General features: G+C 40.3%; 1 protein-coding gene across 4 annotated transcripts in view; it reads right to left on the reverse strand.

Annotated features, from left to right (window-relative positions):
- Positions 1-949: 949 nt before the first annotated feature.
- Positions 950-17,328, reverse strand: part of strn (striatin, calmodulin binding protein) — a 95,390-nt gene continuing 79,011 nt past the window's right edge. For all 4 annotated transcript variants that reach the window (XM_078213378.1, XM_078213380.1, XM_078213376.1 and 1 more), the window contains 7 exons: positions 15,411-15,458; positions 15,191-15,312; positions 12,780-12,947; positions 11,882-12,019; positions 9,112-9,216; positions 5,574-5,660; positions 950-3,608 (listed from right to left, as the gene is read on the reverse strand). In XM_078213378.1, the coding sequence (XP_078069504.1) occupies positions 3,439-3,608; positions 5,574-5,660; positions 9,112-9,216; positions 11,882-12,019; positions 12,780-12,947; positions 15,191-15,312; positions 15,411-15,458 (838 nt within the window). In that variant the 3' untranslated portion in view covers positions 950-3,438. The remainder of the gene's footprint in view (positions 3,609-5,573; positions 5,661-9,111; positions 9,217-11,881; positions 12,020-12,779; positions 12,948-15,190; positions 15,313-15,410; positions 15,459-17,328) is intronic.

Consider the following 17,328-nt stretch of genomic DNA (forward strand, 5'->3'; position numbering starts at 1 on the left):
GTTCATACTCTGTTTCCATGGGTGTCATTGGCTAGGCCAACATTTTATTTGTCCATCCCAATTGATAGCTGGCTCAGTTAGTCTTTTTCCTCCAGTTTCCCAAAGAATCGGATTTAAATTATAAATGTGACATTCAACCCAAAAGAAGTCACCCAGCTCAGCCCGATTCTGCAGCCTCCAACATGCCCAAGTGTTAAGTGTGACATGCTTGGTGACCATGCTGGTGTGAAATATTAACACTGCGAGTGGCACACAATAATAGCTGGCTTGCTATAACAGACAAGTGCACTAGGAACAGGACCAAGTCTCTCTTGGGCAGGTCATGTTGGAGGCTGAAAATCTGACTAAGCTAGATGACTGTAAGAAACTACAAAAGGTCGTGAATGTAACCCAGTCCATCACGCTAACCAGCCTCCCATCCATAGACTCTGTCTACACTTCCCGCTGCCTCAGGGACCCCACGCACCCCGAACATTCTCTCTTCCACCTTCTTCTGTTGGGAAAAAGATACAAAAGTCTGAGATCACGTACTCAAGAACAAGAATAGAGATCCGACTCAAGAACAGCATCTTCCCTGCTGCTATCAGACTTTTGAATGGACCTACCTTATGGTAAGTTGATCTTTCTCTACACCCTAGCTATGACTGTAACACTACATTCTGCACCCTCTCCTTTCCTTCTCTACGAACAGTATGCTTTGTCTGTATAGCGTGCAAGAAACAATACTTTTCACTGTATACCAATACATGTGATAATAAATCAAATCAAGACTTCCATCTCATCACTTTGGGAGGAACTCTCTGTATCGTCCAGTTCTTTAAGAGGAACACATTCAAAAAATGGAAAGGGTAATTATTTATGCATCAAGCAAAACATACACACGCACAATGCTTCAGTTGGAACAGATTAATTTTGTGATGTTGCAAACAAACCAAAGCTAACAAGCCCAAATGATAAAATAGCTTTATTATGGACAGGATGACAATATATTGTAGAGGCTGACAAACCTTACTCATGAAAAAAAATTCCCGCTGAGTGGAGTCTTCTCTCTGAAAGTCAGGTAATTCTTTTCCTTCAGTTGGAGAACTGGACCCAGATAGCCCGAGTGGGGCATTTAAACATAGGTGGGAGTGGGAATCGTGCACCTCTGTCACCACCTAAAATGAATATTAAAAAGCTGACCGGTGAATTTCATTAATATGAGGGGTGGATGTGTGAGGCTACATGAGGAAGGGGTGGAGAAACACCTTCAAAAGACCAGCCAGAAACAAAAAGGAAAAACCAGTTTCACTGTTCAGCTCATGACCACATTGCTAATAGAAGGAAAGGGAACCAAGTTATCAAAGGGGATCAGTCACACCGAAGAAATGAGGAGTCCATGGGTTCCAGCTGAAAAGTCTCCTCTTCAACTTGAGCGAATGAACACTTGATCTTATTCATATCACACACAACCAAAAGTACAATAAAATTTACTTGAGACGACAGCTCATTTAACAATAAAAGTTAAGACACTCAAAAATCCATTACATTAAACAGTCGCATCATTGTTTTGAAGACAATTAATTGTCTTGCTGCAATTCCATGTTTAATAGTGACAGGATGCATTGCATCGCTGTTGGTAACTATCTATGCATTGGGTGCCTTGGCTAAATTTACACACTGCAAATGCATCATTTTCTGAAAGATGGGATTTTTATTACCAATAAATCTATCACTCTCCATTTCAGAAAAGAGATGGGTACATCATAGGATAACAATCAGCTTTTTTTTTTAAACAAGAAAATTAGCTTTTAGTAGGACTCAAATAATCATGATGTTTAGAAGCCTCTGCTATACAGTTCCACCTAAACATGATCGCAGTTTAAAAAAAATCTAGGTAGACATCGCAAATGTGCCCAATACACACATCAAATACTCTCTCTCTCGCACTATATTAGTCTCCCTCCTTTCAAATACAAGCCACTGTTGGTGTTAAAGACGGCTCATTTTGAGATGCTTCATACACACGTATTAATTTCAAAATCTATTTCCCTTCTTAAATACTTTGCAACTGGACCAGGAAATGGGAGATTATAGCAAGCTAACTTTAAAGTGGGACTCCAGATTTGAAAAAAAAACCAAACAGCTGCAACTGTTGACCAATGTCAAATACGTCCAATGGTTAAATATTTTTTCTTAAGTAAGGATCTGGTTAGTTTGGATTATTTGCCAATTCTATCCTCCAATAGAAAGAAATCTTTGCCATTAAAATGATCTTGCTCTTGTGCCCAGCAGTATTTGATTGCAGCTGACCCATGCTACTGAAAGCATGTCACTCGAAAAGCGGATCAGTAAAATTTCTCAGTAAAATAGCGCAGCTCTCCATTTACCATACCCTCACCCACCGTGCACATACCAGTCCAAGGAAGTGTTAATGCCAAGGTTTATTACAAAAAAAAACCCAAAAGAAAAACGCCCCATCATTATAATACCATTAAACATTCCATTGCCGTGTTTACAATATGTAGTCTTCAGGCCATCTGAAATTAAAATGCATGTTCTGTGAGAGCACTAGACATTCAAATACCTGTTAAAGAATTAAAGTCCCTTTTTTAAGACAAAAATCTATTACTGTGTTTTAAAAGAAAGTATACCTGTATATAACTGTATTTTAAAATGTCAGTGTTTCTGTAAGTGCTAAACAATACCTTGAACATATATTTATACACAATTCTGAACAAAGTGTAGCTCTACGCAATTAAATTTATTTACGATCCAAATTTACCTTAAAAAGTGTCTTTTAAGGAGAAACCTGTTCACGGATCACACTGCTGGCACAAGTCTAACAGTCAGGCAGCTAGAACAATAACCGACTACAGATATTGTATCCCATATGTAAACATTCTGCTTTTATTGTACAATTGTTTAAGAGGTCTCCTTTTGTTTAGCAAATTTTGGCATCTTGTCTTCAAAAATACTCTAATGTTGGACTTTCTATATCTCCCTTTAACCTGGAGTTGCTACACCTGCTGCAGCTTGGCACTCCACTCTACTGGCATTCCTCACTACCTCAAACAACTTAGCTGCCCGGCAAAGAGAACAGACGTTGCCCTTCATACAGGTGTTGCCAGGTGTATTTTCATTTCTCTAAAAACAGGAAATCTACCCCATCCCAACTTTATCCAGGCCTGCCTGGATAAACACGGCAGCCCCAGGATTACAGGAATTAACTTAAGGAAGAACTGAACAGCAAATCCCTCAGACATTAGCACAGTTGGACTCAGAGCAGCCTGAACAAACCAGGTGAAAAAAAACTTGCAGAAAATACAAGTGTTTCAGAACTGTAGACTCTGCAACCCAAGTGTCAGGATTGCTAGGCAGTAAAGGATATCCCTATGTCTGGCAGTGTCATAGACACTAATTGATAAGAGAGGGTTTGAAGTAGTCTACAGAAAACTGTCATACAAATACTTTAGCCAGTGCGTCTGCCCCAGCACTGGCAATGTAACATTTGGAAGGATGGAATGCCACATCATGGATGGACTCATCAAACTTTTTACGATGTGCAGTGAATTCCTGAATACATGTCTTGGTCTCAAGGCTCCACAAGCGGATTGAAGAGTCATGACCTTTGGAAGAGGAAAGAAAGAAACGCCAACAATTGGTAATTGAGAAACATATCAAAAGTCAGATTGTTTTGCTTAGTCAGCCATGCAGAGAAATCCGTCACTTTGCTGAACAGTCTCATGTCCTTCAGAGAAGGAAATCTGCCATCCTTACCTGGTCTGGCCTACGTGTGACTCCAGAGCCACAGCAATGTGGTCGACTCTCAGCTGCCCTCTGAAACGGCCGAACAAACCACTCAAAGGCAATTAGGGATGGGCAACAAATACTGGCCCAGCCAGCAATGCCCACATCCCCTGAACACATAAAACGTTTATAACGTTTAAACTTTATTTATTAGTGTCACAAGTAGGCTTACATTAACACTGCAATGAAGTTACTGTGAAAATCCCCAAGTTGCCACACTCCGGCACCTGTTCGGGTACACTGAGGGTGAATTTAGCATGGCCAATGCACCTAACCAGCACATCTTTTGAATCATAGAATCATAATCATTACAATGCAGGAGGAGGCCATTCGGCCCGTTGGGCCTGCACTGATAACAATCCCACCCAGGCCCTATTCCCGCAACTCCATATATTTACCCTGCTTATCCCCTGACACTAGGGTCAATTTTTTAGCATGGCCAATCAACCTAACCCACACATCTTTGGACTGTGGGAGGAAACCGGAGCACCCAAAGGGAACCCACACAGACACAGGGAGAACGTGCAGACTCTGCACATAGTGACCCAAACCGGGAATCGAACCTGGGTCCCTGGCACTGTGAGGCAGCAGTGCAGTGTCCTATAGGGAAGACTGCCAGCTTCTATTGCTCTAACTCCCATTACTGAGTCAGGCTGACTGGGCAATTGTTAAAAGTGTGTTGCAGCACTGCAGGCCATTGCCAATCAGAAGTACAGGATTATCCGGTTTGTCAGACAGGATCAGTTTCACAGTAATAGATACAGCACCTTCAAGCAAACTCAGCTGGAAAGAATCCAACTTATATCTCTCCTTCAAAGAGGTGGTCACTATTTGATGAATAGTTGCTTAACCAGATCGGAGTTGTTGTTAGCCTGGCAACTTTCACACCCATCTAGAGGTATGCGATCATCTATCAAATGGCACTTCCACTTGCCAAAAGTGCAGAGCTTTAACTCTTACCCAATCAACCTTTCAGGTATTCACTTTACAGAAGCTCTCGTCCCAAGCAGCAGAGTTTCCTCATAGCTCTTGCTGTAGTGGAAGGATGAAACAATAAACAGCTTCCTATGTGCTAGATATCTCCATGTCTTGGATATCATATCCAAGCCATGTGGCATACCTGTCACTAAGACATATCTGCCAAAAGGCTCACTTATCCTCCTTCCTGCAACAATTATTTCTTTCTACCACAATTCAGCTCACACATGGACGAAAGGAAGCTCTCTACTATTATGTCAAGCTGCTGACATTTACAAAAGGGAATGGTTTGGATAAGCATACACTTGTTCTTCTCAGTCATTAAAAGAATGAATAAAAGTTACAGCCACCCATCAGGTCCTCCAGATACCAAAATGAAACAACTAGATCCATGTCCTTTGTATTTATCCCTTTGAGCCATTTGATGCAGTACCACAGTCAGAACAAGCATGACTATATCCCACTAGTTATTGTTCAAGATGATTAGTCTAGTGCATCACATTTCCAGAAGAGGAGCATCATAATTCTTCCAGGAATATATGGGACAGAAAATCCAAGGCCACCCGACACAAAGGAACAGGATAAGTCCCCATAAATAATCCTTGCCTCACTCCCGTTTCAGAAACTACAGGCTCAATGCAAATCTACCTTGGCATGGACAGGAGCTGGAGCAAGCATGCCAAATAAACTTGATTAGGCAGATATTCCAGGAGCTTCAATGTTTACATGGGATATCAAGTGAGCACACTCAGATAATTAAGGTATCTAAAGTATTGTGAATTGATGCATTTTAAGTGGGTACTTACTGCCAGACATCAGATACAAGCCATTTGGATCTACAGCTAAACTTGTGACAGCATCCAAATGGGCTACCATTGAATGAAGAACTTTTCCTGGAAATAAAAACAATAAACGTATTAGTGGAATGGTAGAGCTGCACTACAATGAAGGTGGCTTTCTGACCCATTGAACTTGTGTGTATGTCTATATAATAATGGATATATATTTTCTATTCAGCTGTAACTATCTACAGAGAGTCAATTTCCTTACATACTTTTTGATTCGTATATTTGAACATAACCTAGGCTGATAATTCAGCACAATAAATAGTTAACAACTCTGCACTATTAATTTTTGGATGGTACGTCAAAGCAAGATTCATTCTGCTTCGATTTATGTAAAACATTCTGTGGCACTATTCAGGGAAGGAGGATCTTTTCCTGTGTGCTGGTAGCCAAAACTACTGAAGCTAGTTCACTTAGTTGCTGTCTGTGAGACCTTGCAAAACTTACCTTTCATTCACCTTTCGGGTGGAAGGATCAAAAGTAATGCATTCATTATCAAATACTCAGGTGTAAGTTTTTTTTCCAGTCATTTATGGGATGTGGATATCAGTGAGAAGGTCAGCATTTTTGTCCTTCCCCAATTCAGTGGTGATGGTGACTCACTTTCTTGAAGGACTGCAGTCTTGAGTGCAGATACACCCATAATGCTGTTAGGCGCGGTATTCCAGAGCTTTGAGCCAGGATGATGATAGCGATATATTTCTGAGTAGGAAAGCTGTGTGACTTTGAGGTGGTGTTGCCATGCATCAGATCACAGAATTGTTATGGCAAAGGAGGCCATTCATCCCACCATGTCTGCACCAGCCACCCGAATGAGCAATTCCTTTAGTGTAATCCCCCCATAACCCTGCATTTTCTTCCTTTTCCGGTAACTTTCCAATTTCCTTTTAAATGTTTCCATTGAACCTGCCTCCATCACAGGCAGTGCATTCCAACCCTAACCACTCGCCGTGTCAAAATGCTTTTTCTTATATCGCTTTTGCTTCTTTTGTCAATTACGTTAAATCATTAGATACTGTGGAAACGTAAACTGTCTCCCATTAACTTAATTAAATTCCTTGTCATCAATACATATTACCTGTCTCAATAACTACGATTGTTGCTTTGACTTTAACAGAATAGTACTGCTCATTGGAACATTTTCCTGACTGTTAGTACAATCTGTCACCAACTCTGCACATTCAGAAACTTGAAACAGGAACCCAATCACTGTTCATTTGGTTTACCAACTAGCAGAGATTAGTTTAAAAATGATTGATTTTGATCCCACCGGTCTTCACAACTAACTTTCATTTTCCTCTCACTATTCTGTGGCAAATAGGAGTGCCATCAGAATATAAATGATAATTTATTTTTATATGTTTAGGACAGCTGTTACTGATCATTTTAAACTTCTGTCCCTGGATGTGATAGCATTCGCAACTTCATAACACTGCAGCTTTAGTATCCTTAGGTGATGCAGAAACTGTGGTCCCCAAAAGATGAATTATGAGGAAAATGCATATGGCCAACAGGACAGTAATTGGCCTTGATATAGTCATGTTCTCAAATGTAAAGTCATTTCCTGATCTCACCAAAGACTACATTGTGATAACTAACTGCACAGATCAATTATTTGCATTGTTAACAGTTTATTGAACTTGTGGGCAACTGTTTGATTGGGGACAGGTTTGGAAGGAGTAGGGCTCTGAAGTACATTTCACAGTTGACTTAGTGGTCAGATATTTCTGATTCTGAAAAACAGGATGACCTTCACCAGGTTATCTAGGTTCAAGATAGAGACAAATAACTAGAGGTGGTTAAGTGAATCTTTCTGTATAATGTTGTGTTATGGATGCTGGTTCAAGTTTAATATTAATAAGCAAGTTGAAAATGTAGTCGATGTTTTCAATACTTTTGTACAGGAGGAAGGAGACATTTAAATCCTCGGGAAGTGAAATTTGTTGAATTGATTTCATTTTGTTTTCATAAGGGGCAAAGATTCACTTACAAGAATAGTGCAAGGGAAAAACAGAGAAATGGCAGAGTAAAGTCTAAAAAACAATTTAATACTCAATATCAAATGCTAACTCCTGGTCTTTATGTTTGAGTCTTAATATTTTCTAAAGGGGGGGGTCGCATTACCTAACATTGTAAGGAGGCTGATTTAGGGTCAGCGTTGGAGAATAGATGAGTCTTTTTACGCTCACAATAATATTGTACACAAATAGCACAATGAAAAAATGTTGCCAAACATTCATTTAGAAAAGTTTCAAAAACAACTCCACTTAACCTTTTGGTTTCTCTTGATCTCCTATTCAGGTTCTGTGCTCTTAGCTTATTTAGCTTCCCCACTATGTTCCTTTAAACTCATCTTTAAAGCACTCCAACATTCTTGGCATAATTTCGTACGCTTTGAATAAATTCAAAGTATGTTTCTTAATTGACCTTAGCACGCAATATCAAGCAATGTTATGCTACAGTTGAAACACGATTGATGCAGTGGGGTGAACTGCAGGACAAACACAAGAATCTTGAAATATAGGTTCATGGCCTTAATCTTCAGCCTCAGATGTTTGTTGTGCTTGCTCCCAGTTCAAGTTTACATACTCGGTCTGTTAAAACAGCTAAGAAGCACCAACTGAAGCAAGCAGTAATAGTCCCAATGTCAACATTTAATTGGAAATGAAATTTAATCTCCTCACATCAGGGTAAATCTGCAGTCTCCCATCTACGTGGAGACAAGATGCAGAAAACTAACATCTACTGACCTTCTCTCTCACCCAAGAAATGGAAACTTCTAGATTAGGATCAAAAACTGCTGAGAGAATTCTCTGGTGGTCCGGAGACATTATTTTCAATGCCAGTTATGTCTGAACGCCTTCATACACATTTCCCTTGTCCAGGCAAGGACAAGGTCTGAATTTTTTGAAAAATGTTGTCCATCGGCAAACATCACATCAATACTGGGTTAAGTAGCAAATGCTGGTGGGCATGAAGGCAGAGACAATTGCCAAGTGCAGTTATTTTCTGGCCTTGGACCCCCTTCCTAGTTTTATGCTTTTGATTCCAAGTGCCATGAAAAGAACTCCACTTATTCTCTTAGATGGGAGCCAGACCACACGAGAAGAACAAATCACTAAAAGCAAGGGATTGCATTGAGATTACTCATACATCTGAATCTTCGGCATTAACCTGACTGGTTTATCAGGAGAGCTTTCTTCGTAAAGGTCATGACTGAAAGCTTTATTTCTCGATACATTGAATCTTATGGCAGATTATTAATTATTATTAATACTAACCGGATCAATGACATACCACATAAATGTAGAGCACTGAAGGGGATGTACACAATATAAGTTTTGAAAAAACAAAATGGGAGGCGATGAAGGTGGTGGCAGTGATTGAAAATTCTGCTGTTAACAGAATGCTTTATATGGGGGGAAAGTCTGGACAATTCAAAGCCACAAGTCTCAGCAAACAATGTCACAGCAAACAGAAGAAATAAATATTTTCCTACCTGTGTTATTGTCAAAGAATTTTATGTGTCGGTCCTCATGGGCTGTGATAGTAACGGGAAGGGTAGGATGACTAATGACCTTATTAATTTGACATGTAGATGAAGCTGTATGGGCAAATAAGGGAGAAATACATTAACAATTTACACCAGCACCTAGATTCTTATTTCAACCCACAATTTACTAAAATAAACTTTTAAGTCATAAAATGTAAATATTCATATTATTTCAGACATACGGACTTTTCACTTAAATAGAATGTGATTGGAATAATCCTTAGCATCATACATAATAAAGGTAAGCGGTAAAGTCGCCATTGTTCCAGATGACCATAGGCTGCTCTCCCCTTTGAGGGGGGAGAGGTGACAGGTGGTGATTTAACCTGAGGGTCACCACACCTGAGGGGCAAGGGTGAGAAGGCAGGGCCTTCATGAATAACCTCAGTTGGTATGGGAATTGAACCCATGCTGTTGGCATCACTCTGCATCACTAACCAGCTGTCCAACGAACTGACTCAAAACATTAGGTAACTGAGGACATCATATATGATAGCCTAGTACTACTGGAGCTCACTATGAAATGAGCTGCCTTGCCAGGGACAGAAGTTGCAAGAGAAAAAGGACCTAATTCAAAGGGTAGGTTGGATGCAAGGTCTTTTTTTTTTGCTTCTAAAGGACTGAGACTAACATTGGAGAAGTTTTTCTAGCTTTTCGTGCTGTATGAGCTAAAAATGAGTGCCAGTGGGCTTTTAAACACGGGGTAAAACATCCAGTCCAAGCTAGCCTCCTCCAACTCTCCACATTCACTTCCCAGCAGGCAGCCAAAATCTGTCTAACCTGATCTACACACCCTAACTATGTACTTTTGCCTTTCAAATTTCTTAGCTAGATTTGGGATTAGCACTGGAGCACGGAATGTTTCCAATTTTAGGATCTGGTGTCAGCACCAAGCACTTGGAGGTAACTTCCCCAACATTGTGTCAGAATGGCTCTTACTGCAACGGCATGCAGGCATTTTTGTACAGGTTGAAGATTACAAGGGGATAGGATAGACATGCTGGAAACTATCAATGGCTGAGAAAGGATAGATGGAAACTTGAGAGTTTTTGGCTAATCTTAATTTCCATTTAAATTAAACTTATTTCCTCCCCACCTTATCCCAGCTTAATATGAGAAACTAAACTCTAATTGTTAACTGAGTAATTGGCAAGATGTAGAATGGAAATGCAATTTGAATATACTGCAGTGGCCTTGCAGACTTGTTTCCTGTCATTGCAAGGTCTAGAATGAGGGTCATTGACACAAGATTAAACATACAAGATTTACAATCGAGAACAGGTAGAACTTTAACCAGAAAGAATTGAGGCTATAAAATTCACTTTGAACTGAGACAGAAACTATGTCAACATGCAATACCGCATTGGATAGGTGGATGAAAGAAAAGGCTGGACAAATTGCTTAGGGTTATTTGCTCATATGGAGGAGAAACATCAACATGGACTGAAATAAAACAAAAGTGCTGGGAAAACTCAGCAGGTCTGGTAGTATCTGTGGAGCGAGAAACGGTTAACGTTTCAAGTCCAATATGACTCAATCAGAACTGGAGAGAGAGAGAAATATGATGGATTATATGCTGTTAAAAGAGGAAGGATGGTCAGGTGGAACAAAAGGGAAGGTCAGAGATAGGTTAGAGGGCAGAGGAGGTTAAGCTACAAAGATGTCATGGAGCAAAAGGCAAAGACAGTGGGAATGGTAGCAGTAAAGGAAAAAAGCATTGGTCCACAGAAGGCGCTTATAGCAGAATAAAGATCAGCATTGTCTGAAAACAAAACATAACAGATAGACTGGCACAGGGGGAAAAATACAAAATGGAGGACAGAGTTCATGGTCTGAAATTGTTGAAATAGATGTTGAGTCCAGAAGGTTGTAAAGTGGCCAATTGGAAGATGACGTGCGGTTTCTCAAGCTTGTGTTGAGCTTCACTGAAACATTGCAACAGGCGGAGGATAGAAATGTGAGCCACAGCAAGGTGGTGAATTGAAATGGCATGCTGCCAGGTCAGGAATGGCGAGGGGAACCCTATCATGGTTCTTGGATGGTAGTTCAGCTCTGAAGAAGAGTACTTCACAGATGCTACCAGACCCGCTGAGTTTTTCCAGCACTTAGTTTTTATTTCCAATCTCCATAAACTATGATATTTTGTTTTTATCAACATGGACTGGTTAGACTGAATGGCCTATTCCTATGATAGCCCACAGCATATTAGAGATGCACTGTGGTTGTATGTCTACTAACAGCTGGATTGAGACCTGACCAAGCACATTTCTGGTCTGAGATAGATTGGTATCCAGAGACTAAAGGCCAGTGTCTAACCTTCTGTGCTCCCCAGAAACCAAAATTTTAATCACTTACTGAAAGCTTTAATCCATTTAAGCGCAGGAAAAACATTAACTGTTTGCTGTCAAAGGCAGAGATGACCAGTAAATGTAATTAGCTAGTCCTTTTTTCAGATTACATTTTCACTCAAAGATTGCCAATTATTTGTTAACTATATAGTTTAGTTTCATCCTGGGAGGGCATCAGGTGGGAGAAAGTCACATCGCTAGTGTAATTTAGCTGATCATTCAAATTAGTTAAAAACTCAAGAAAGACGGATCCCCAAAAGTAGCTGTCAGAAATTACTGTCGATAATCCCCCCTTCACAATACAGCCTATAGTGCTGCTGGTCTTGCTTTATCTGATAACCAGGAGTCTCTTATTCCAGGGACCATACCATCAATATTGGACTCAAAGGTGAGGAATCGCTGACACGTCTCCATGTCAAATATGCTCGTCTGCCCATTCAGAAACGATGACACTAAATGAGAAGGATCACTGCAGACTATGTCAACAGAGGTAGGGATTCCAGATTCTGCAGGAGGAAAACAAAACCACTTATGTTACACAAAAATTAGCAGCAGCTTTCATGCTGCACATATCAACCTGCAGTTATATCCGGTAAAATCTTTAATACAAGTAACTCTAATGAGACACAGTGGATGAAATTTCATGGGTAATGGAGGTCAGATACAATTCTGGGGTAGGGGAAGGGAAAGACATTCCCCATCTGGAGTTCAGACTCAAATTTTCTCGTATATGCAACACAAAACCATCCACATTAATCATGAACAATGATAATTTTCCTTTAGCTCAGATTGAATTCAAAGCCGCAGAATGCTCTTGATTTTAATACCTTCAGGTAGAAACACCTGAGAATAGAACAAAATTATTACTTGATCATTGTGCCCTATGAGTTAACCGGAATACAACTGATTTTGGTAACTACTGATATTTAACGCATAAAACTAATGCCTGAATGCACTTCTGGTCAACATTGCCCATTTTACAACTTCTACAGCCACATCATTAATCAACTAAAACTTGTCCTGGTGTAATTACATTCTGTACCATTTTGGGTTCTTTCTAGAAATATGGGAACAGGAAATTATCATGGAAACATAAGGATGCATGACTTCAAAATACAAACCAAGTTACATCTGTGTATCCTCGTCGACATATCCCCACATCACCACCCCCAACCCAAAGGGCCTTGCTCTCAACTCAGCACCACAAGAGGCCAATCAGCTGAGTACAAGTTAATGATGGATCCTGGAGGCAAATTCAGCCCCTACCTCGGTTCTCGTTAAATATGCAAAGCGAAGGTGCAATTTCAGCGGCATTCCACAGCCGCAGAGTACCATCAGCTGAACAGGACAGTAAACGTTGATGTGTTGCACTGTACACCAAACCCCAAACTGCGTCACTGTGGCCTTCCAAAGCACCTCGAAGCACTGAGGGATCTGCAAACAAACAGCTTCTTAGAATGGACCAGAACAAACTCACCATCAAGCTTTGTCTCAATGCTTTTCCCCTTGTACCCTCCTCTGAAAACTGTCATTCTTGCCACATTGTTCAAGAGATTTCCTGACATCTGATAACATAATAAGTATACACAAACAAAAGTCTGGATACAGCAGGCTAAGTCGTTACATGAAGGACGATTAAAAGAAAAAAGATCACTTTTTGAGAGGCTTTTTGTGACAAAACTACACACCTTAAACCCGAAATTATGTCGTCGTATTGCAAAGGTGGGAAGCAACAGCAGGCTATGAAAGAATGATAAAATCCAGCTATTCTGGCATCTCAGTGTTTAGCACTGCTGCCTCACAGCGCCAGGGACCTGGGTTTGATTCCTGGTTTGGGTCACTGCGTGTGTGGAATCTGCACATTCTGTGTCTGCGTGGGTTTCCTCCGGATGCTCCGGTTTCCTCCCACAGTCTGAAAGACGTGCTGGTTAGGTGCATTGGCCGTGCTAAATTCTCCCTCAGTGTACCCGAACAGGCACCGGAGTGTGGCGACTAGGGGATTTTCACAGTAACTTCATTGCAGTGTTAATGTAAGCCTACTTGCGACAATAATAAATAAACTTATTCAAAGAAAAAAATCTTTACATTTCTTTCATGACTTTTCACACCATTCAGGATCTCTTGAGAAAATTCACGTCCAATAAATTATTTTTCAAGTGTGGCTACTGTTGTTGTGCAGTAAACTTGGCAGACAGCTGCACACAGCAAGGTCTGAAATGAAACTAATGGCCATTTAATTGTGTTTTAGTGGCAATAATGGGAGGGGACATTGATAAGGGAAGGCATCATTGGAGAGAATCCCATAGTATAAATTGAGATTGCTTGAAATTTGGCATTCCTATATTTGTTCTGAGTGCAAGATGAAAAGCTTCGGCGCATGGTAGATAGTCAAAATCTTTTCCCAATGGTAGGGGAGTCTAAAACTAGAGAGCATAGGTTTAAGGTGAGAGGGGAGAGATACAAAAGTGTCCAGAGGGGCAATTTTTTCACACATAGGGTGGTGAGTGTCTGGAACAAGCTGCCAGAGGCAGTAGTAGAGGCGGGTACAATTTTATCTTTTAAAAAGCATTTAGATAGTTACATGGGTACGATGGGTATAGAGGGATCTGGGCCAAATGCGGGCAATTGGGATTAGCTTAGGGGTTTTACAAAAAAGACGGCATGGACAAGTTGGGCCGAAGGGCCTGTTTCCATGCTGTAAACCTCTATGACTCTAACATGTCGCTCTTTCCAGCAATATTCAAGTTTTGTATTACCAAGCAACTAAATAGGTATGTACTTGAAATGGAAGTGATGTCTCTCAAGAATCTATACTAGGGCCTTTATCTACTCACTACGTTTATTAACGATATAGAGAACACGAGAGAGTCATAGGTCCAAGTTTGTCAATCACACAATGACCACTGGCAGGTAAGTAATGTAAATAGGAGCTTAAAATTAGAGACACATTATTAAATTACATTAAGTGTGCAAAACTGTGGTAGATGGATTCCACTGCAGGCAAGTGAGTCATCCATTCTGAAGCAAAAGAGGATGGACCCAAGTAAAGCAATCAGAAAGGCAATGGAAAGTTAGCTTTATATCAATAGGGCTAGAATATAAAGCGATGGAAATTTTGCTATATTTATACAAAGCCCTGGTCAGACCTGGAGTACTGTACCTTAGAAAGGATGTACCCACCTTAGAAAGGAATGCAGCAGTGTGTTACCAATGTTTCAAGGGAGAGAACTGCATAAAACCTGCATTCCCTAGATTAAGGGGCAATTTGATTCATTTTTAAATTTTGAAAGGAATCGACACAGTGGGGACTGTCTAGATCAAAGCGACAACCTTAAAATCAGAGCGAGGCTATTCAGGAGGTAAGTTAGAAAATATTTCTTCATGCAGAGGGTGGAAGTAGTTTGGAACACTCTCCCACAAAAAGCAGTGGAAGCTCACTCAATTTTAAATCAGAGATTCCGTGACTTTTGCTAACCGAAGGTATCAAGGGATATGGAACCAAGGCAGGCGGATGGAGTTAGGACACAGATTATCCATGATCTCGCTGAATGGTAGAACCTAAGGAGCTGAATGGCTTATTCCTGCCATTCCTATAACCAGAATACAAGTAATTCTGTATGCAAGCCTCAGGAATTACAATATACTAATATAACAGCTGACAATGTAGCCATACGCACCATATGAATCATAGGGATCAATGTTAGGATTGGGAGCATTCCAGCACTGGATTAACCCGTCAGAACCGCCACTGAAACACTGTTCTCCACTGGTGCTCATCACAACACACAGCACTGGGCCTCTATCCAACACAAGGGAAACAAACGTAAATCTCTCTCATTCACTATATAATTTGAGCAGAGTATTGAATACTATATGGAACAGATTACTCAGGCCTACCTGTGAGCCCTGAACGTATATATCGGTTCTACATCCAATGAGGTACTCCTGTGGAATAAAAACAACTGTTAACTTTGCCGATGCATCCTGAGCTTGAGGTGCACCTTTATTGGAATAAAATGTACAAGTCTTAACTGCAAGTTATAGTTTGACTTTCTGCAACATGTTCATCTTTTCCTGCCTAATGAATCAGGCCAATAATATTCATATAACGGAAACCATAATTTCTTCTTGTTGCTTTCAAGCTCCAAATATTCTCCCATACGCCGTCTTCTTTCTCCCGAGTGTTGAAATCACCATTTCCTCGGATTTTCAAGGATCTCAATCTTTCACCCCTTGTACAATTTTCTGGCTTTTAAAAACATTGACCTCAAGCAGAGTTTATTTCCAGTTTTGCAGAATAAACTATATAAAATTGCAAGAGACACGACTGCAGCTAATCAATTTACCGGAGTAATACTTTGCAAGCAATTAAAGGACAAGCGACTGCGTAAAAACTGTGCACACAAAGCAAAACACATCACCTCCATCCCAACCTGTCCATTAGCCACAACTCCTCCAGCATTCGCCCCACTAACCTGCCCAGCTTCAACCTGCAGAATCTTCAATACATCCAGCACTCAGTCCTCCACATCTTGAAAAATACCAATTACAAATCAACTCATCTCACACTCTGTCCTCCTTCACATTCTGCTTGACTTCAGCTTTTATTCTTTTCCATCTTGATTATTTTCTGCACAATTCCCAAGCCCCTTACTGTAGTTTCTCAATTAAAGAAAGTTCCACCGCCTTGCACTAAAATCAGCTGTGGAGGGATTCAACACAGAACAGCTCAATGCCCAGTTATGCAAGTCCAATGTCATTTTCTGCCTCAAGTGTCAGGATTTCTTAAATCTGGACTGAAGATCTAATTCTGAAAACAACGTGTAAAAGCCATTCTATTCTGAAAATCATCCATGTAAAGGTAGATGACACAGTGTATATGGCATACGAAAGCAGTTTTAGATCAAATTAAAACATTGAATTGCAACAGTGAGGGAAGACATCATCTTGGCATTCTAGAGATAGAAACAGCTCATTTCAAATTTGAAATAAAATCAAAAATAGCTCTCTAAATCTGAAACAGACTTGTCAACATCTGAAGAGAGAAATGGCTAGTTAATACTTTGGGTTGTGATCAAGGATCCATCCAAGGAAAGATTCCGAAAAGCTTTGCTTTGAGTAGAGCAACAAGTACAAAGAATTTCATGTAGTATTTGAAATGGAACTATAATGTTAAGGAAGGAGCTGTCCCATCCTTTCCTGTCCAAGTTGCATTTACCCATCAATCTTGTCCTCAATGGTCTCCACTAGCTCCTCGACTTTAACAAACAGATTTCTCACACAATCCTTAAATGACATATTTTCACACTATTCTCTTCAAGCACCATGCCCCAGCTCTCACCCTCTGATTCCAATTCTTCAGTCTACTACTGGTGACGCACCAATTCACCATCAAACCCACACACCCTGGAATTGTACTCCCTCAACTCCTCAGCCTGCACCTCAACCCTGAAGACCTCTCTCTTTGACCATAATTGTTATCTCCCATAACTCCTACGGGGTGCCTTGATTTTCTAACCTTCCCATCCTGCCCTTGTATAATATTTTTACTATGAAGCACCTCAGAGTAAAAGTATTATACAAGGGCACATTCTTGCTACTTTTTGGACTTGCTAAAATATATCAGCATAGCCACTATGTCAACAGATGAGCCATCTTACAATGATGTCAAAAGACTAGAGGATTCCAATATTTTCCAGAGTCCAATCTATGAGAATTGGTTGTCCTTCTGTACTCTGACTTAATTTATTAATGGCAACAATTCTAATATGATATTTGTTTTGATGATCTTAGAATGATGGAAGAAATGGATTAC

Source organism: Mustelus asterias, chromosome 5, assembly GCF_964213995.1.
Source record: "Mustelus asterias chromosome 5, sMusAst1.hap1.1, whole genome shotgun sequence".
In the NCBI taxonomy this organism is placed as follows: domain Eukaryota; kingdom Metazoa; phylum Chordata; class Chondrichthyes; order Carcharhiniformes; family Triakidae; genus Mustelus; species Mustelus asterias.